We start from the raw sequence: 21524 nt of genomic DNA, 5'->3' as shown, positions 1-21524 counted from the left end.
CTAGAGCAAGAAAAAATATTTATTGTTTTTAGTTGTGTGTGTGTGTCTGTGTGCGTCCGTGAGTGTGTGTTTGGTGATCTGTTACATGGTAATAGGTGACTTATACACCATAATTCTGATACGCTTCACCCAAGAAATACAGACTTATCTCTTCTTCTCCGTTTCTCTCACCGCCTTCCTCATTTAGGCTTTCATTTCTTGCTCGGACCACTGCTGTCATTCAACCTCCATGCTCACTGCTGCTGCTGACTGTATTCTTTACAGTCAGAAGGCAAGTTGTCATAACTGATGCATTCTTATCATCTAGCATAATGCCTGGTCCCCCAACAGGTGCTCAGTCCTTCTTTGTGGTGCCAACAGATTCGTAAAGCACGGCTCTGATCACGTCCCTGGGCACACAGGACTCTACCGGCATTCACACCACATTCCAGGTCCATTTTCCACTTGGCCTGTTTAATTCTAGGACCTCTGGGATCAGGCCACAGCCTTGCTTCCCACTCTTCTTCCCAGTCTTTTCTTAATGCTCCCTTCAAAAGCGAGGGCTGATGGACCACGCCCTTGCTGCCCGGTCTACGGGACACTGACTCCTGCCTGGAAGGCCTGCCTCCATCTCTGCAAACTCCACACGTCCTGGAAGGTCCAAGTCTTCTGGGAGTGTCTGGTAGCCGTGGTTAAGGAAGAGTTCCCCCCTTTCCCCTGCCTCTACCAGTTGGCCTGAGCCTCTCGGAGCTGAGCACTCCCACCTGAGCACCTGACACGATGGTTACCTGTTCCTTGTGGCATCTAGCAGGCATCTCCTCTACCTGAGATTGCGAGCTTGTTGAGGGAGAGTCCATCTTTTACCTCTCTGTATTCCCTGTGGTACCTAACACAGTCCATGAAACACAGCAAGACCTTAATAAATGCTTATTGAATGAATGAATGGATGGTTTTTCGTCACTAGTAAAACAACAGCAACAGTAATAAGCCAAACTCACAACAAAGATGGCAAAAATAAATACAGTGCTTTTCATATATTGGTCTGTAAAAGAATCTTCTGGAAAGTCTGCTCAAAATACACATTCCTAGGCTTTGTCCCCAGAGAGACTGGTTCAGTAGGTCAGGAGTGGAACCCTAAGTGTGTGATTTGGGGGAAGGTTTGTGGGCAATATTTTGATATACAGTGGTATATACTTGCTTTACAGGTATGAATTCCAAGGCAAACTCCTTCCTTCATGCACCTATGAAATTTTTTTTTAAGTTTCCTGACTTTAATGCCAAAGCATTGTGTGCAGTGAACCTATAAAAAGAACAGCTTTAACAATACATACATAGTCTGGCACCTCATTAGCTTAGGTTGCTGGGAATAGGGCATCACACCGCATTCTTTGTAATGACAATCTACACATATTTTTTTTATCTACATATCCTTTTTATAACCTATTTAAAGTTTAATATGTGACAAATAGTCCTTTTTCAGACCGTCGCACCGTGTGATGCAAGCTTTAAAAAAAGAGAAGGGCGCCAAATTCCTACCTCGGTCCCAGAGGCTGGCTCTTAACGCTCTCTCCAGTTGTTCCTCTTCACTCAGTCCTGCTGTGTATGCGTCATAGTCCCTGGGTACTTCTTCAGAGTAACCTGGCATGCCGTGGGGGTAATAATCCTGATATCTGGAGTAGCCTACAGTCACAAGGAAAAGGTTACAGAACATTGCCATGTACTGTTCTTTTCACTCTCTCTATTTCATTAAGCAAAGACAGTAAAATGACCTATGTCATCAATCTGAGTACAGTGATACTTGCCAAAATAAAACCAGACGACAAATGGAGAATGCCCCCGTGGGGGTGGGCAGTCATAGGTCTTATCACTGTTGTACCCACGGTGCCCAGCGTGAAACTGGAGTGGATTCTTACAGTTCAGAGCTACACAATCCTTGGGGAATGTTTTGTGAAGTGCTCATGAAAGTCAAGGGAATGGCTGAAATGATAGCTGATAGAGCCTTTCTGTCTGTGGCTCCATACAATGAGAGGCAGACTACCACTTAAGGCAGAAACCACAGGATTTCTGTGCTGGGTATGATACTTTGGACACTAATAACTACAGTGAGATATACAAGGCAGTGTCTCTGTAATTATAATTGTATGTCAAAGAACATGGCTTCTATCAATGGTCCTTTCAAGAAATTGGTTGCTGGGTAAAACGAGAGAAGAAACAACCTGCTCATTAAATGATGCTTTAAGTATCAGACTTACAAAGCCCATTACTAAAGGTCAATGACAGAGCAAAGTTCACTTCTGCAAGGGGTTTCCATCAATCTTAAGTTAATTTGAGTTTATTCCTCACATTTCCTTTAACTGCCCACTTTTATGTAATTTGTTTGGAAGAGAATTTTTTCCCTCTAAAGATTACCAATCTAATTCTGGTGTAATAAGAGAGAAGTTAATAACAGTCTGTTTATCCCTTCTTCTATTATCATAACCTTTGGAGGGGAGTTTTTAAATGTTTAATTAATGTGCTTTTGGTTGTTGATGAAAATTCCTACCCTGTATCCTTAAGTCCTGTGTCATATGTCTCCATATCATCCAACATAGTACATGCCTGAGTTTAAGCTTCTTATTGGTTTAGTAAGACTACGGGGGGAAAAAAACCTGACAATCAAGCTAAAAAAGAGGAACGTTGTGGGGCAGAATCTGGTTAATTAAGATTTCATATTCAGAATATTTGATAATTGGTCCTGAGGCTATTTGAAAATTTACTTTTGTGTTGGTTATAAATAAAATGCAAGATTAAAAGGGAAACAGTTTAAGTATCTCCCATGGGAATTTTCAGGCACTCAAAAAGTCTTTATTTTCATAGAAACAGTGAAATGATAATAAAACACACTGATCTAGTTTCAGCTGATAATCTAATGTAATGATACACATTTATACAAATATTTGTCATGCAAAGTATATGTGTCTATTCATTATGTTTTCATAGCAGCTTTAAGGGGATATAATTGACATACGATATAATTCACCAATTTAAAGTATACACCTCAATGGCTTTTAGTGTATTCATGGAGTTGTGCCATCACCACAACCAATATTAGAACATTTTCATCACCCTAAAAAAGAAACCTGCACCCGTTAGCTATCGTCCCCTGTCCCTCCCAGCCCTAAGTAACCACTAATCTGCTTTCTGTCTCTATAGCTATGACTATTCTGGACAATTATATAAATGGAACCATGTAATATGTGGTGATCTGTGTCTGGCTTATTTCATTTAGCATAATGCTTTCAAGGTGCATCCACGTTGTAGCATGAATCCGTACTTCATTCCTTTTTGTGGCCAAATAATATTCCATGCATGATTATATCACATTCATCAATTGATAGACATTTGGTTTATTTCCACCTTTTGACTCTTGTGAATAACATTCATGGGCAAGTCTTTAAATGGACACATGTTGTCATTTTTTTTTTTTTAACATTTAGTTGTGAGAGACAGAGAAAGAGAGAGCATGAGCGGGGGGGGGGGGGGCAGAGAATGAGAAGGAGACACAGAATCTGAAGCAGGCTGCAGGCTCTGAGCAAGCCGTCAGCACAGAGCCCGATGTGGGGCTCAAACCCACAAGCTGTGAGATCACAAGCTTGTGAGATCACAAGCTGAGCCGAAGTCGGATGTTCAACCGACTGAGCCACCCAGGTGCCCCGACATGTTATTTCTCTTGGGTATATACCCAAGAGTGAGATTCCTGGGTCATACGGAACTTCTATGTTTAACCATGTGGAAATGCCAGAATGTTCTCCAAAGAAGCTGTGCCATCTTAAATTTACACAAAGCAATGTTTATGGGCTCAGATTTTTCCAATCTTCACCAATGCTTCTTTCTATCTTTGTAATCATAGCCATCCTACTAGGTCTAAGTGGTATCTCATTATGGTTCTGATGATTAATTACACTGAACATCTTTTCATGTGTTTATTGGTCATTTGTATATCTTCTTTGGAAAGCAGTCTATTCAGAGTCCTTGTCTACTCTTACTGATTATTACAATACTCTTCTACCTTGGTACTGTTTTACTACATGTCCTGGAAAGTCACACACAAAATGAATGATTTAAGTAAACATTAAATAAAAATGTTCAGGATTTTGGGAATTAATTCTGACAAGCTTTGCTTCTAAAGTAGTAAAAAAATTAGTGGAAATTTACTAAATACCTCCAATGGCCCAACTTCCACATTGTCTCTCATGTTTCCCATGTCAGAATACTAACATTATGGCATTTAAAACAGAAAAGGATACGAGCAAAGTGCCCGAATCCTCACAATAGTGTAGGACTGAAGTGGGATCTGGATTCAAATTTAAATATGGACACCTTCCTCAAACTGGTCTCTACTCAACTTTCCTATGAAAAAAACTGAGCTCCCACTGCTATGTTGGGGAACACCCACTAGCAGGTTTTATATCCTGAGAGTAAAGACTGCAGCAGTGTTACAAATATTGCTTTCCTGAATTCTCACCAAAACAACAGCAACAACAAAACCTTCCACATAAGGGCAAACAGTTAAAATACAGTCAGTATGTCTACTTCACGTAGAACCAAAGACAGGGGCAACTTCCAAAACATAAGGGAATACTTATGGATAAGTCATTAAATACCATGGCATGCTTTAGCAATCCCTGAACAGAGAGACTGCCCAATTCTCTGGGAGTGCCAACTACTTTACTGCAACAGAAAGAAGCATATTGGGCACTTTCCCATATGGCTCATTACCACTTTCAAACCACTGTGGAAAGTTATTCTGTTATAGAAGGTCTAAGCAGCATTTCTACCTATCTACCTTCGAAAATGTTCAGCTAATTCAACACCCAAAATAACCCCAAAGCACTGAATACCCATTTATACAGATATCGGAATTACTGCATACATCTATAGAGTTTCAATTACCACGTAAATTTGCTACAATTTGAGACAATGTTTTCTTGACATAGAAAAACATTTTTCTTCATGTTATTTCTTAGTTAAAAAACAACCCAGAAGTGCCTGAACGAAATAAAGTCTACAACTCTAAACATCTGAATATTATAAAATCTAATTTGGTACTTGTCAGACAAAACATAGGGTGAAAAAGGAAAAGCTTTAGTAAGTTAAGTCAGAAAGACTAGTGTGGTTAAAGGTTCTCTATCATCAGTCATAAATCATCAAGAAGACTAAAACTCCCATCAATATCTATTATAATGAGAACAGGTCTCCTAGGACAAAAAATTTTCTTCAGCTGTTCCACTGGCCCAATCAGATATTTTTAAATCTTCATAATAAACATGGCTGGAAAAACCCAACAATCAAACACTTAAGATAAATACCTTTAAATTATATCCTGCAATGAATACCAGTTTAATATTCTTTTGTAGCTATATACTTTGGCTCTGTAGTAAAAGAAATTCTGGTTATCATTATTCTATTAACTACTCCATCTGTTCCTTATACACATACCAGGATTTCATGGCAAAAGAGATCAAGAAACACCACCAAGATTAGAAAAATTGGTAACAGCTTTTTAAACATTCATGAGGTTCTTTGACCTATAAAGACTCTTCTAGCTAAGGACGGCCATATTAAAAATAAATCATTACTTGTAAGAGATACACATGCTCTCATACAAGTTCCCTAGATGACCATTAGCATGGCCACCTGGCCTTATGTAGCTCTGCTTTTGAAGAAATCCAGTCACTTCAGAGGAAGGAATATAAATATGGTAATCTTACAGGGGATAAGAGAGAAAGGTAAAAGAGGCTTTTATTTTTGCCCTTAATTCTCTGGTCTGTGTGTCTGCTCTGTGCATGCCTCTTCCAAATGAAGGAGGCAAGGAGCAGGTTTCCCTTTTTACTATTTTTTTTAATAAGTGCCAAAAAAAAAAAAAAAAAAAAAAGAGGAAAGAGAAGACAGTAAGGGGAACTGCCCTATTTCGTTAGGATAAATCAGCAGAATGTCTGGTCCACCTCCTATCCCTGTACGATAGAAAAAGCAGAGGCTAGGAATTGGTGAGTGGCACTTTTGGTCCTGGTTTTATCACCAACTAGCTGTATGACTTTAGTCAAATTACTTAACATTCCTAAACTTCAATTTCCCAGCTGTCACACAAGACCTTAGGACTAGGGAATCTACAATAGTTTAAGACATACATGTCTGTGCACAAGTATATTCTTATTATTCTCTTTGTCCAGAGGAACATTCCTGTTACTTTTGGGGATTTAACAAATCAACCAGGAGAAAGGCCTTTTTTCCTCTACCGATGCCTAGTGTTAGGGGCCATGTTGTCTGCCAAGTAGAGGGGATAAAGTCAACAGAAGTGAGAAATCACAATGGGAGAGAGGACCAAAATGGGTCTTCCTGTCCAACCCACCTCCTCCGAGTTACATGGGCCAATAAAGCTCTTATAATTAAATCAGTGTAAGCTGGTCTCCATAACCAACAGATGAAAGGAATCAATGCTCTTCCAAATGAGTATATGTATCAGCTTAGTCAGTAACTACTCATTGCACTTATCTTTAGGTGAGTCCACAGACAGAGGGAGGTGAGCTGGCACTCCCCAACACCTGTTCCTCTCCTGCACCAAGACCACAGTTGTAACATTTTAAGCATTCAAATTAGCACAGGCAAAAGCCTCAGAAGTGAAATCTTTTCTTGGGGCAGCAACAGTATTCACTTCTATGGTTCCCAAGTCTATGTAAACCCAATCATCTAAGCCTATGATTTTTGTTCTTGATTTCATTAAAACCACCTGGGTAGTTAAGAAAAAAAAAAAAAGTCCAATTCCCTGTATCTGTCCTCATTCTGATTTAATTTGTCTTGGATGAATTCAAGGCCTGGATATACTATAAAAACTCCTCAGGTGCTTCATATGTATAGCCAGGGTTGATAATCATGATCCAAACCTTTATAACTACATCAAACACAGAGCTTGAATATAACTCCAATAGTATCACTCCACTGATTAAATCCTCCAGTGGCACTCTGACACATTCTGGATAATCTCAAACAGGCTCTTTAGTAAAAGCCTGATAATCCCTTTCTTCCCATTGTTTTGCTTAACTTCTACTTATTAATTCAAGACCCATTCTCCACTTCCTCTGAATAACCTCCACCAACTGCAATCTTACTCCTCCTTCTCAGGCTGCACACTGAATGTACCACGCTAATACTGTTGAAATGGATTTCTACCTCTGCTAGAAAGGAGTAACTGGAACTGAACTAGCCCTTCCACCATACTCAAGTAGAAAACTGGAGAAAATATATGAAACAAATAGACATTTTGAAATACAACAGACATTCTATAACAGGCAATACAAGATTTTGAGCCTTGAGAGAAAGGAAATAAGCCTGTAGGTGCTTCCCGGACTATGGTACAGGGAAAGGGGACATGAGCAGGTGCAGCAGGGTCCTCGTGATGAGCTGACATTTGCAGGGCAGAGTATAGCAAAGGATAAAACTAAATGTACAGAAAAACCTTCAGAAATCTGCATGGGTCCTCTGGAGATTTGGCTGAATTATTAAGCCAGGCATGTGTGGGTGGACAAGGAAAGAATGATGAGACCAAGGAAAGAATGATGAAGATCTACAAGTTGACCAATTCTCAGAGCTCAGGCAGGGCTGGAAGATCTCTTTTTCCCAACCAACCAGAACAGAGAGCCCTTGCTGAACAAAGGCCATTCAGGAAAGACCCCAGAAAAGTGATACCTCAGTTGTAGCACAGAATTAGCCATAGAATAAGAGTTATTTTAGACTCACCTTAAAGAACTTAAAAACAAGTGCCAGAGGGATCAAGCTGATCATCAAGAAACTTAACTCTGTGTCAGAACAAAGTTTAGTTTTCTCTGAAATAAGATAAATTCAACACCGCAAAATACACAATGTCTAGTATCCAATCAAAACTTACCAAACAAAAATTGTGACCCACAACCAGGAGAAAAATCAGTGTGTATTGTAGCAGCTATATATATATATATATATTACATATATATTTATTTATGAGGGGGAGAGAGAGAGAGAGGAGGCACAATTAGGAGCCAGGGACTTTGAACATGAATATTATAGCTATGCTCGGGATTTAAAGAAAAACATGAATATAATGAGAGAAGACATGAAGGACAGAGAAGAGAACGAAATAGGACTTCCAGAGCTGAAAAATACAATATGTGCGTGGAAAAATTCACTAGACAGGATTGACAGCAAACTCTACGTTGTGGAAGAATCTGAACACACAGCAATAGAAACCATCCAAACTGAAGTCCCCACGTACCCAATTACACAGCGTCTCAGATTTTTGTAAGACAAAATGAAGCGATCCAACATTGGTGTGACTGGAAATCAGAAAAGGTGGGGGATGTTCTTTAGTAAAAAAGCTGGAAAAATGGATTACCAAGAGATCTGAACTAGAAGGAAATGTTTAAGAGAATTCTTGAGGCAGAAGGGAAATGATAAAAGATGGAAATTCGTATCTACATAAAAGGAATCTCCTATTTTTGTGAAGTAACTCGCACAAGCCCTGGGTCCATCTCTGAGCTAAGTATGTGATGAACAGACCCAAGGGGGGATTAAAAACAAAAAAAAAGCAGGGGCACCTTAGTGGCTCAGTCAGTTAAGCATCCGACTATTGATTTTGGGTCAGGCCATGATCCCAGGGTTGTAAGATTGTGGCCCATACTGAGCTCTGTGCTGAGCCTTGAACCTGCTCAAGTCTCTCTCTCTCTCTCTCTCTTTCTCTCTCCCCCCTTCTGCCCCTCCCCCTCTCCTGCACTCTCTCCACTCTCTCTCAAAATAAAGAAATAAATATTTTTTTATTTAAAAATTTTAAAAAAATGCAAAGGCTTTAAAAACTGAACTGCTACATAACCCGCCACACAAATATCAAATTAACCCATGAGAGGTACATGCATGAGAATGGATCAAATAGCACAGTAGAAGATCTGAAAACTGAATTGACATTGGAACCTAATCACCCACAGAAGGAGAGACAGAATTTGTGTTCTAAACCTGAAGAGAGTGACTGCCTGCACAAACAAAAATGTCAATATTTTATAGACGATGTTCACAGGATCTGGAATCTCACAATAGTCAAAAAAGTCACCGTCAAAATTACTGGAAATCCCAAACTAAAACAAAATGGAAGATAGTGACTAATGCTCAGGATTAAAAGACAATCAACAGATGTCAGCCCCATGAGCAGACTGAGAGATTGGAATTACCAGACAGACTATAAAGACGATCCAATGACCAATGACCATGATCCATGAGATAAAGTGAACACTCTTGAATGAAATGAATGGAAAGATAGTTTTCAGCAGAGATAGAAACCACAAAAGAGAACCAAATGGAAAGAGTAGATGTGGTATTGTTAAAAGCCACTGGGTGGGTTCAATAGCAGAATGGAGAGTACAGAGGAAAGAGACCATGAACTTGAAGATAAATCAGCAAAAATTACCCAAGGTGCAGAACACAAAGGGAAGGGAAGAAGTTTGGGGGGGGAAAAAAGGAGCCTGAAGGGCTTGAGGAACACTATCAAAATGTTTAGATTTCATGTCATTAAAGTCTCAGGAAGAGAGGAGAAAGCGACTGGAGAAAAAACATTTGTATAACTAATATCTGAAATCCTCCCAGATTCAGTGAAAGACAAAATACATGAGGCAAAAACTGACCAAATTAAAGGGAGATCCAGAGAGTTCTATAATCATACTTGGGAGATTTTAACCCCCTTCTCTGCACTGACAGAAAACTTAGAGGTTAGCAGGATCAGTAAGATATGGAAAATTGGAGATATGTATGTATGTATGTATATGTGTGTGTGTGTGTGTGTGTGTGTATATATATATATATATATATCTTCACACACAGACACGTTAATATATATATAATTCTCTGTACCTATATTATTTAAGTCAGAGGTCAAAAAGCTACAAATGTGGTCCAAATACAGCCCACTGTCTATTTTTGTAAGTCAGGTTTCACTCATTTGTTTATGAATTGTCTCTGGCTGCTTTCATGCTACAAGGACAAGTTGTGACAGAGACCATGTGACCATCAAAGCTTTTGGAGTCTAAAACGTTAGCTATCTGGCCCCTCACAGAAAAGGCTGCCGACCCCAGTTCTCCAGTGGAATGACTCTAAAAGACACCTAGACATCCACAGCTATGGTTTCTTTAACACCTGTCTGCAGAAACTGGCCCCAGGCACTACAGGGGGGCCTCCCCAGCACGGCACACGAGGGCCTTAGTCTGAAACAGGTCATGTGCTTTAAGAGGAAGTGCTTTCTACATATTTGTAAACCATTTAGAAAAAATATATTCTCTTCTTTAAGTCACATGGTATTAACTATTAGAGGAACGCCTACCTTAGCCTCTTAGGGTAGGCATGATTCCTCCTGAATGTGCAGGTGGGGTGGACCGTGGAGAAGAGTAGATCTGAAACTAACTTGTAACACTCAGTGGGCAGTGTGGACTCGTAGACTGAGAATCCAGTACTAGACCCGGATCTAGCATGAACCTTCCCATGCCTGACAGACCTCATACCAATCACACAATATTCTCAGGCCAGAGTCACCTCCTTCCCCAGCCTTCCTTACCAAGTCACCCAAATATGCTCCCTGGGCTCTGGCTCCATCTAGCTTCCAGGCATGATGGCGGCTCCAGTACATACCTGCAGACGCTACTCTACAACAGCACAAGCCAGTATCACCTTAAGGCAGCTCTGTGGTGGCAAACACTGTCATTTTAAAAAATAAAATGTATTCGATGAAATAAAGTGCTTACCTGGACTATTAAAGTAGTACTGCTGTCCTGGGTAATGAACAAGGGAGGGAAAATTGCCTAAATATGAAGGAAAACAGACATTTTAATTATAGCCATAAGGATTCCCCCACCCCAGCTTTACGGAGGTCTGATTAACAAATAAAAAAAACTGCATGTATTTGGGTTGTACAACATTAGTTTTTAAAAGGTATATAACATGATGATTTAATATACACATACATATGACATGACTGCTACCATCAAGTTAATTAACTAACACCTATCACCTCACAATAGTGTGTTACCATTTTGTGTGTGTGTGTGTGTGTGTGTGTGTGTGTGAACATAAGATCTACTGTCAGTAAATTTCAAGTATACAATACAGTGGATGTCTACTCACAAGTGGGATTGCTATATCATAAGGTGTTCTATTTTTAATTCTTTGAGGAAACCTCCATACTGGCTGTACCAGTTTACATTCTCACCAACAGCACAAAAGGGCTTCCTTTTCTCCACATCCTCCACCAATGGGTATTATCTCTTGTCTTTTTGATAATAGCCATCCTCACACTTCCCCATTTCGATCTGCATCACAAAGTTACAGTAACCAAAAAGGTACTGGCATAAAAACAGCCACCTCAACCAATGGAACAGAACAGCCATAAGGCTTTAACTGATGATCTTGCCAACAATTCGGAGGTTCTTTTTAACAAAGCCAAGGTCATTTCAAATGATTTCTAACCAACTGTTAAAATAAACTCCCTTCTGTCTGGACCTAGCCCTATCGGGAACAGAATATGGGAAACCCTCTACGGTTCCTTAGAGGTTCTAGAGGTTCCTGTTGACCTAAGAGGGTCTCTACCTCTAAAATAAGCCTGGGCTTAGAGGCTCCTGTACAAGTGGAGATGGTCTGGTGTCCAGAGAACCTGCTGCCAGACGACTGTTGGGGGAGCCATGGTTCTTACCATTCTAAAGGGCCTTTCCCCTTCCTTGTCCCTAACAGGGCAATAGGACAGTCAATTCAGCACTACTGAAGGGAGGCGGTGTGGGGAGTAACAGGCAGGCACAACTTCAGTGTGATGCTCCTTCTCCAGAAGTTATCAGGCAGATGCACTTGGCTATTTTCCACAGGGCTCTTGGGTCACCTCAATTCTCAGGTCACCCTAGATCTTTCTCCGGCTTCACCGGAAAAAAGGCAGAGAGACTATAGTCTATTTGTAAATAGCACTGAATGTTTGTTTCAACTTTTAGTATCTAATTTTCTATTGTATTACTTTGAAAACAACATGATGTAAAAAAAATAGTCGCCCAGAACATAGGCAAAGTTTCAAGAAGGAAAACTAAGAGTGGAAATGGTGTAATTGTGGGGAAAAATCCTCTTTAAAATCAAAACTCTTCCCTAAATTCTGCAAGAAAGCTTTACAAACCACTTCAACTTCAGATACACATAGAAAATGAGACAAAACATGGGGCACCTGGCTGGCTCAGTGGGTAGGGCATGTGACTCCTGATCTTGGGCATATGAGTTCGAGCCCCAAGTTGGGTGTGGAAGTTACTTAAAAATAAAATCTTTAAAAAAAAATGAAACGAAACATTAAACTTGCAAGAAACATTCCTTTTCCCTTATCAGTACTAAGGCGCATTTGGGCAACAAAGCTCATTACTAGATTTCCATAATTAAGTTGTATCAAAAATATAATGAAACTGGACATTTTCAATAAATGCAGTTCCTGCTGTCTCCTCCAAGCACACACACTGGAAACACAGTAATAAGCAAATGTAGGGAAATGGGAATCCGTTTAGATGCAACACAGCCTGTAAAAATCATCTGAAAGTGAACACAACCCGCTAATAAAGACGGCAGTGCAGTGCCTGGAAAGCTTTCTAATATCATGAATATTATATGGTTCTCAAGAATACCAGTCATCGGCACAAAGTGTGAAAACAAATTATTTATGGTTCAAGGAAAGGTAAAATAGTCTCAGAAGATTTCTTATGAATAAAAGATGAAATATTGGAACTCATATGGTCTATAAAACAAGTGTCTGCAAAATAGTTTTCCTATAAGTCAAACACAGTATAGCATTTTAAATTAAGAGGGCTAAAAAATTCATATATTCTAAATAAAATAAAGTATTTTCATTGAACATCAATTTGACAGGAAAAAAAGCCAGAAAAACAAAAACAAAAACAAAACAACAACAACAAAAAAACCCCAAACTTTTATAGGCAGAAGCCGCGCTTTAAGCCATAGCACACTTGATTTGGCCATGCATGAATATGCATCTCACCCACCAAGAACCTAGGGGTCATTCTGAATTCTTGCAAATACTGGCCTGCACTTCGGTCCAGATTTTTCTTTTTTAACTTTGCCTTGCACATATATTAATTTGGAGAATACAATGGAAGAATGCATTATTTTAAATCCATTTTAGGGGTGCCTGGGTGGTTCAGTCAATTAAGCACTCAACTTCAGTTCAGGTCATGGTCTCACGGTTCATGAGTTCAAGCCCCGCATCGGACTCTGTGCTGACAGCTCAGAGCCTGGAGCCTGCTTTCAGGTTCTGTGTCTCCCTCTCTCTCACCTCCCCTGCTTGTGTTCTGTCTCTCTCTCTCAAGAATAAATAAAAAACGTTAAAACATTTTTTAAATTAAAAAAATCTATTTTAGTTCTCTGCATTTTCAAGAAAATCATGGTTTTCTGTGAGTTCCCTTAATGCTGCAGGTAAAAATACCACAATTTGTCCCCTAAGGAAGCTTCTGGTTCACAATTTGGGTTTGCAGACTCTTCTCTGGAGCAGTGTGGGGCACATGTGCAGCCGGTGTTTGGCCTCTTGGTTTTAAAAAGAGCCTATTCGGGGGGCGCCTGGGTGGCTCAGTCGGTTGAGTGTCCGACTTCAGCTCAGGTCATGATCTCACGGTCTATGAGTTCGAGCCCCACGTCGGGCTCTGTGCTGATGGCTCAGAGCCCGGGGCCTGCTTCGGATTCTGTATCTCCCTCTCTCTCTGACCCTCCCCCGTTCATGCTCTGTCTCTGTCTCAAAAATAAATAAACGTTAAAAAAAAAAATTTAAAAAGAGCCTATTCGGGAATTCCTAAGCTGAACCACAGGGAAACTTGGGGTGGCTTCTGTTTCCATTAAAATTAAGATGAACTTCCAACCTGTTGTCAGGCCAAGGGTGTTTTGTTCTGTACCTGCACACATTTCCATGATTTTCTTCAGAGGCCCAAGAGTGTACATTAGTCCGACGAGAATCCCGGCCAGATGCCCAGCGAAAGAAGTCCTGGGAGAGAAGGAGACCCTTTGTGAGTATTTGCTCTGCCGCTGATTAGACACATTCTGTCTTCTCATTAGGCCGGTGCATGTCAATTAGTCACAGTCTGCAGGCTTTGCCCCCCCTCACGTCCTTTACGCTGAGCAGCATTTAACTCTGTCCAAAGAACGCTTCCCACTTTAAAAAAAAGTACAATGAATAATAACCACCACATGTTTAAGATGCAGTTTCCCCTCCTTGACCAAGAGAAGGGGGCTGGCTCCTTCACAGCAGTGGAAGCATTTTGTCAAGACAAACCCATCTGTTTCTTCCAGTTTTTCTCTGTGGCTCTTATCCCAAAACATAAATGAAATCCGTTTTCTCTGAATTACATCTCAAATTATTCAGGCATTGTGAGGCCCCATATCTCCCTGTGTAGCACAGCCGATTGCGGATTTTTATACACCACCGACAAGTGAGGCAAAGAGCAGGAGCAACCCGGCAGAGGAAACGGAGATGTCCACACCCCTTCCCCTAAAGTTGCCTTCATGTGTACCTTTCAGGCCCTTAGCAAAGAGAAAAAAATGTAAACGTCAAGCTTGAAATATGAGATAGGGCATTAAATTGGTTCCGTTCTTTTTTTTTCTTAATTTTAAATGTTTTATTTATTTTTGAGACAGAGAGAGACAGAGCATGAGCAGGGGAGGGGCAGAGAGAGAGGGAGACACAGAATCTGAAGCAGGCTCCAGGCTGTGAGCTGTCAGCACAGAGCCCCATGTGGGGATCGAACCCACAAACCGCGAGATCACGACCTGAGTTGAAGTCGGACGCCCAACCGACTGAGCCACCCAGGTGCCCCTGGTTCCATTCTTCTTAAAGTACCATCTGAGACTGGCAATCACTATAAGTGACTCAGCAAGCCGCAGCTAAGTCTTTGTTGAATGAGTAAAAGAATAAACAAAGGTCACCTACTGTCTCCCTCCCTCCCCACACCCCCACCCCTGCTCTTGCTCTCAGTGCATCCCACACTCTGCCATCAGCTGTTCTAGAATGGTGGGTTAGCCATGTCACAGCCATCCGGTGAACCTCACTGACTCGTCTGCTTCCAGAGCACTCCAGCCCGCAGCCAAGGCATCCCAGCACCCGGCCTCGCTCATCCCTTGTCCCCACTCTCATGGCCCACTAAGTCCATCACTGCACCCACCACCAGACCCCCACGTGCTCAAAGGGGACCACAGGTTGAACTGAATGGCAGGCACCCCTTTCGTAAAAATCGTGTCCCTCCTTCCTTCCACTGTCTTCCCTCAGCAATGCTGCTTCTGCCTTTACTATAGCATGTACTCGGCCTACCGGGGAGGGAAGTGTTAACTACACATTGGCCCGGCTGTCTCTCTCTCTGTCTATGTCTCTGTCTCTGTCTCTCTCTCGCTCTCTCACAAATTCTCTGAGGGCACCAATGATGTCTTCTTATTCATCTTTTATGCTATATTAGAAACTAAAAAGAAACAAACAAAGGGTCAAGTGTATGAATATTTCCACAGCTTAGGGAAGTGACCTTCATTCCAGAAAGTTATTAAGGAGCCAGATGTAAACTCCAAGAGCACAGTGATTTCTGTTGTTTCCACATATGTATGACACACCCCAAGGGCCATGCCTGGCACTGGAAGACACTGGGATGTGGGTTGAATGAACGCTTCAAGTGTCCCAGGACACCAGGAGGCAAGTTAAACCCATTATATCTTCAACTCAGAATGCACCCCCTGAGCCACGGCGGTGATGAAGCTGAGGGGCTGACGTTTACTCCCCTACAGCAGACCTAGACTCAAAGCCAACACACGTTGCCTACCTCAGCAGCAACCAAGAGGGCAAAGGCCCTGGAAAATCACAGGCAAAACAGCCACAAGTCATTTCCACTGTCTTAGAGCTAGCGAGAAGACTTGTTAGGTCCCAGGAAAAGAAGAGACCATGGAAGGCTTCAGAGAAAAGACCAGAGGAAGCCGTCTACAGGCAGGATGGCACTGATGTTTGTTCCAGGAGCTAATTCACTCCCACCGTTGCCCGAAAAAGCTCCTGCCACGTTCACACGCACTGTCACAATGCGTGTGTGTCTGCATGCATGCACATACACGCTCGCCCCCCCCCCACCCCCACAATCATCCCTTCAAGAGAGCTATTATCTTCATCAGATAGATTTACCTACAATATGTGCAACCTGATAATAAAAACATAGGATCAGACGCTTGGGTTCCCATTTTTAGGGGAAGAAGAGCATGAGCTATGCTTTTTCTGAGCTTTTCCAAAAAAAAAATAAAATTGTGCTTATTTTGTTCTATTTTTAGGCTACATAAAACCCTTCAAATAGTTCTAGGAATGGCAGAGAAAGTGGTAGTTTGAGGGATACAAAGGAGAGGCCAGAATCAATTTTTTAAAAATAGTAACCTCGATTTCACAGAGAAGAAAATTGCATCAACGTTTTTTAACTTTTTAACCCAATCTTCACGGTGAATCATATAGATACAAAATAACACGGGAGAAAATTTCAATTTAGAACTCCAACCTATTAAACAATCAATCCTGAACCTCATTTACAATTTAGAGTACAATGCAGTGAAATGAATTTCTTATCTCTCTAAATGAGTTTGCAGAAGTTTGAATTATAATCTAATTGTCCTCATGTAATTGCGAATAACTGGGGACGGAAAGCTGGCAGACCAGAGACCATATTGCACCATCATCCGACATTCCGCATTTTCACACAAGTCCCATCTCAAAACCCTAGCTGTCCTTACCATTTAAGCTCTATATGGGTGTTCATCTCTTAAAATAAGAGATGATGATCATCTCAATCAAAACTGAGGATTTTGCAACATAACACACAAAAAAAGGGACATGCCACACGGGAAAGGAAACCTAGGCTCATTCTGAGAGGCAGTTACCCTTCTCCATGCCGTCGGTAACCATCCGACAGACCGCCTCCCTCTCTCTCGAAGGGATACCCGTGTCCTGAGAGAGGAAATGGATCCGTGGGCAGGAAATGGGGCTGGAGACGTGTCTCCTTCCCAGCAGGCAGGGTGCCCAGTCCTAGCACCTGGGCACTTCGTCCCTGCCGCTTGGGGGTGCTGCGGGGCCACAAGGAGGTCCTGGGCTTTGGCGGAAGACAGTTAACAGCTTCAGAAGCAGACCGCGTTATGATCGTAACTATATACATGAAACAGACGTTTTGATGCCTGCGTTGTCCGAGGAAGCTCATGGTTTCATAGCATCTGTCCGCAAAGTATGTGCTCTACTCCGTTCTTAGTCACCCCCACAGGCTGATGCTCCACGTGGCAGGCTCCTAGGAACATGGCTTCTTCTGGGCCTGATTAGGTCTTTGGCTGGGACTGAGGATTTGGTGATGGCCTGCCACCTTCCATCCCAATTCAAAGTAATTCTCAGGGACAGGACCAGCCTCTTCAACCCAATACCCGTGATGTTACCAGTGCAATAAACAGCCTGACACTAGCACTCAACAAATTTCTGAAGGAATGGAGCAGTGGAATTAAAACTGCATATAAAATGCCCATTTCTGATATACGTTACAATTGCATTCTGAAAACACAAGTTAGGCACGGTCACCAATTAACAATTGTTTTAACATCACATCTCATCCAGAGAGAAAATGATTAAACACAACACCCTCCCCATCCTGCATACTTACACAATGTATTACACAAAACACCCTCTCGATTAACAAAACAGCAACACCAAACCTATTATTATATCCCAGAATTGGTCACTGAGAAGCTTTATTTCTTCTGATAGCTCAGTAGTGACTCCCTTTAGAAAGCATAACAGCTATAATCAAACACCGATTGATGGCAAGGTACAGTCACAGGGGCCAGGCGCATTGCTGCCATGTCCAGTCACACAGGTTGTGCACCACGCAAACAGACTACGATGAGAAGAAATATTTGTCTGCGGTCTCGGGCGTTTCACAAAGATCCAATATTCAAATTCAGATCATCACGTCTCAACTTCGCGGAAAGCACCCATGTAATTTCATTCCAGTTGGGGCCTATGTCTTAATCCAGTAGTTCTTAAGCTTGTTCAGGTTCTAAGCCCCTTTCAACGTCTGATGAAAGCCACAAATCCTGTCTGCAGGAAAATTACACATACACAAAATGTCACCTATAATTTTAAGAAGTTCGCGGATGGTTTGAATGCCATCCACGGACCTCCGGTTAAAGACCCTTGCCTGAAGTGAAAATAATTCATCACAAATGGGAGAATTTCAAACACTAGCCCCAAGTCTAAACATTTCGTTTGTACTCAAATCCTAAGACAGGGGCAGCCTTTTGTTTGGATCACTTAGGTTTATTAACACGCCCCGTCTCTTGGCTGGGCTGCTGCTCTGTAGTGGTGTAACCGATTCCTAGATTCAATTTCCTCCCTGCCCAAATCCGACTGTTAGTCATTCTTCCAGCTAAAGCCTGAGAGTAAGAAATTCTGCTACTCTCTGTATGTCCGAAAAGATCTTTCGTTTCAGCCTCCCATCTGTCCAGAGGCACAGGATCAACCACTGCTGCTAAAAAATCTCAGTCGGACAGTCCTTCATCTGTCTTTTCAGATTTTCTCTTTATTTTGGATACACTGCCATTAATACCACAACCACTCCGGTTGTAGACTTATCGTTTTGTACAACCCTGAAAAATCATTAGCCATTACTGTTTGTCCTGTAGATCTCCAGAGATACAGCGCTGACACAGAACTGGGGCTCAACTTGTGTTTGTAGGAAAAAAAAACTAAAAAAACACAAAAAATATTGAAAGGTTAAAAAATCAAATCGCCGTTGGTGCACGTCGCTTATAAGGGATAGTGACGGTAATTGTGGACCAAAACTGAGATGAAGGTATTACTGTGTGTTATATGTCAAATGTATTTCAATAAAGCTGGGAAGAAGATGATTGAGGATTTCAGTTATGCAAACTATATGCAGATATTATTAACACCAGTACAGAGGGTTCTTTCCAATCATGCCGGCATAAACTGCTTCTCACTCCGTTGAGAGGCGACTTAGAAGGTTGAGCTAAGTGGTTATGCAAAATGTTCGTGCTCCCATGTGCCACTGTTAAGGAATCAAAAGCCTAAGCTATGATTGAAAGCTGTGACAAGCTATAAAGGTCCTCCTCTGCTAAGTGGCAAATTCTTTCCACAGCTGAAGAAGCTGCCATCTCAGGCGTAGCTCAGAAAACAGAAAATGTATTACTCTAAGACATAATCTCCCGGTGTGTGCAGAGCAAACGACCTCATTAAGGACGTAGCCTGATGGAGACACAGTGTTAGACAAGGCAAGAGGACACGGTAAGGTAAGAGGCGGTCAGCTAGAAGGGGGCTGCTGTAGCACGTGTTCCAGAATTTCCTCCTGTAAAAGCAGTCTGTACCGGGCTGGAACTGCATCTAACAGAAGTTCTTAATTGTTTGGGGCTCTTAATGAACGATCCTAATAAACTGACCTAACAGCCACAAGGTGTGGCAAGAGGTGCTGAGGTTTTTGAACATTCATGCCACTAGGAAAGACCCTGGTAGGACTGCTTCTTCCCAAGATAAACTGTTCTTAAACTGTTTGGTTTCTGTCCTGGATGCTTTCTTCAACCACTACGCCAGTACGTGTCTTTGGCAATGGCGATTTGGGAGAGACTTGGTCTATACGTTCTTTCTCTTCACCACATTCCCCAGCACCTCCTTCCTGCCACTGTTGGCTGCAGAAGTAAGAACCAGTCCTCTTCCAATATTATATTCCCTCCCAAGGGAGGCACTGAAATATTGGCCACGTAACCACTCTAATATCCATGTGCGTTTATTAAACATGGCACCAACCTCGGGCCTGGGGCTGGGAGCTGACCACTGACATTTACTTGAGTCCTAGACAAACATGATCTGGACAAAAACAAGAGTGCTGAAAAGGGATGAAAAGTCTCTCTTACAAAAGGGCTTCCAAGATAATAGATGATGCGTAGCCATTCCTTGGTTCTTGGTCCCATGGCCCTCAGCCTAGAAGCAAGATAACTTCATGAGCTGATTCAAGAGGGTAGCATTCATTCATTCATCAAATATGTACTGACTATTGCGTAAATAAGACAAACACGGTCGCTGTCTCGCGGAGCTTACAGTCTGGTGGGGGCACACACACTCTCTAACTGCGAACTGTTTCAATGTAAGGAAGCAACTCTACTTTCCCTAGAGTAGTCTGGGATGGCTCCTTAAGTGACATCTAAAGTGACATCCATAGCATTTGGAGCTTGTATGCCTGGAGGGGAGGAAGGAAGCTTCACACAGGGAAAAGCACACAAGTAGGGGCTGTGAGGCTGGGAAGAACCTGGTGTGTTTTAGGTGGCTGGAACATAGTGAGTTAGCGAGTGAGCATGAGGACATCCTACAGCATGAGATGAATTTGGAAAGAGGCGCAAACGCCAGATCTTATAGGCCATATGTGCCAAGGGGAGGAATTTAGGTTGTTTCCTGAGTACACCGGGAGGCCACAGGAGAATTTTAAATGGGAGAATTTTTCACGATGATCTACTCTGTCCAGTGGGAGAGCAGAATCTACAGAGGCAAGAGCCAGCGTAGGAGACCAGTAAGGAGGCTCATGTAGCTCAGATGAAGAATGAGGGCAGCTTGGAAGAGGGTGGTAGCAGCAAAGGTGGGGAGAAGTGAGCGGCATCTATTCTGGAAGCAGAGATGAAAGAACTTGCAGTGGACTCCATGTGGGGGATGCAGGAAGGGGAGAAATCTAGGCTGCTGCCTTGTGCAACACGACGGACAGTAAAAGCCTTGGGGCGCCTGGGTGGCTCAGTCGGTTAAGCGTCTGACTGTGGCTCAGGTCACGATCTCGCGGTTCATGGGTTCGAGCCCCACGTCAGGCTCTGTGCTGACAGCTCAGAGCCTGGAGCTTCAGATTCTGTGTCTCCCTCTCGCTCTCTGCCTCTCCCTCGCCTGCACTCTGTCTCTCTTAATACTAACATTTAAAAAAATTAAAAAAAAAAAAAAAGGATGGACAGTGGAACCCTTTACTGGGATATGGGAAACTGGGAAGAGGAGAGGGCAGGGTGGGTAGAGTTCAAAGCTCAGTATTGATGTGTTTCGGGACAGATGCCTGCAAGACAACTAAATAGAGGCAACTAGTACAGTATTCAGTAGGAAGCTGGGTACCAAGTTGGAAACTGAGTGTAAGAAGAATTCAAAATACTGCTCCAGGATATTTCATGTTATTTGACTTCTAGAATATTTCTATATACTAGGACGACAATATATCTTTATGTATATAACACAAGACACATTATAGACACACAAATATACATAGATGTATCTAAAAATAAGATTTAAAGAAGGTACTGTACATTAAAAACAGCAACAGATAATGGGGGGGGGAGGAGCAGGGAGTAACATCTTCCTTTCTATTTTCCAAACTTCTTATAATAGTGTTTTAGTAGTTGCATTTTTTTTTTTCAAATACAAAGGGAACAGAATTTGGCAAGGCCCTCGT

General features: G+C 42.0%; 1 protein-coding gene across 3 annotated transcripts in view; it reads right to left on the bottom strand.

Moving 5' to 3' along the window:
* RHBDD1 (rhomboid domain containing 1) overlaps positions 1-21524 on the bottom strand; it is a 132783-nt gene that overhangs the window by 51921 nt on the left and 59338 nt on the right. For all 3 annotated transcript variants that reach the window (XM_043578007.1, XM_043578008.1, XM_043578006.1), the window contains 3 exons: positions 13944-14032; positions 10770-10826; positions 1516-1659 (listed from right to left, as the gene is read on the bottom strand). In XM_043578007.1, the coding sequence (XP_043433942.1) occupies positions 1516-1659; positions 10770-10826; positions 13944-14032 (290 nt within the window). The remainder of the gene's footprint in view (positions 1-1515; positions 1660-10769; positions 10827-13943; positions 14033-21524) is intronic.

Source organism: Prionailurus bengalensis, chromosome C1 (assembly GCF_016509475.1).
Source record: "Prionailurus bengalensis isolate Pbe53 chromosome C1, Fcat_Pben_1.1_paternal_pri, whole genome shotgun sequence".
NCBI classification, from domain to species: domain Eukaryota; kingdom Metazoa; phylum Chordata; class Mammalia; order Carnivora; family Felidae; genus Prionailurus; species Prionailurus bengalensis.
This window is presented reverse-complemented; position numbering and strand designations above follow the sequence as displayed.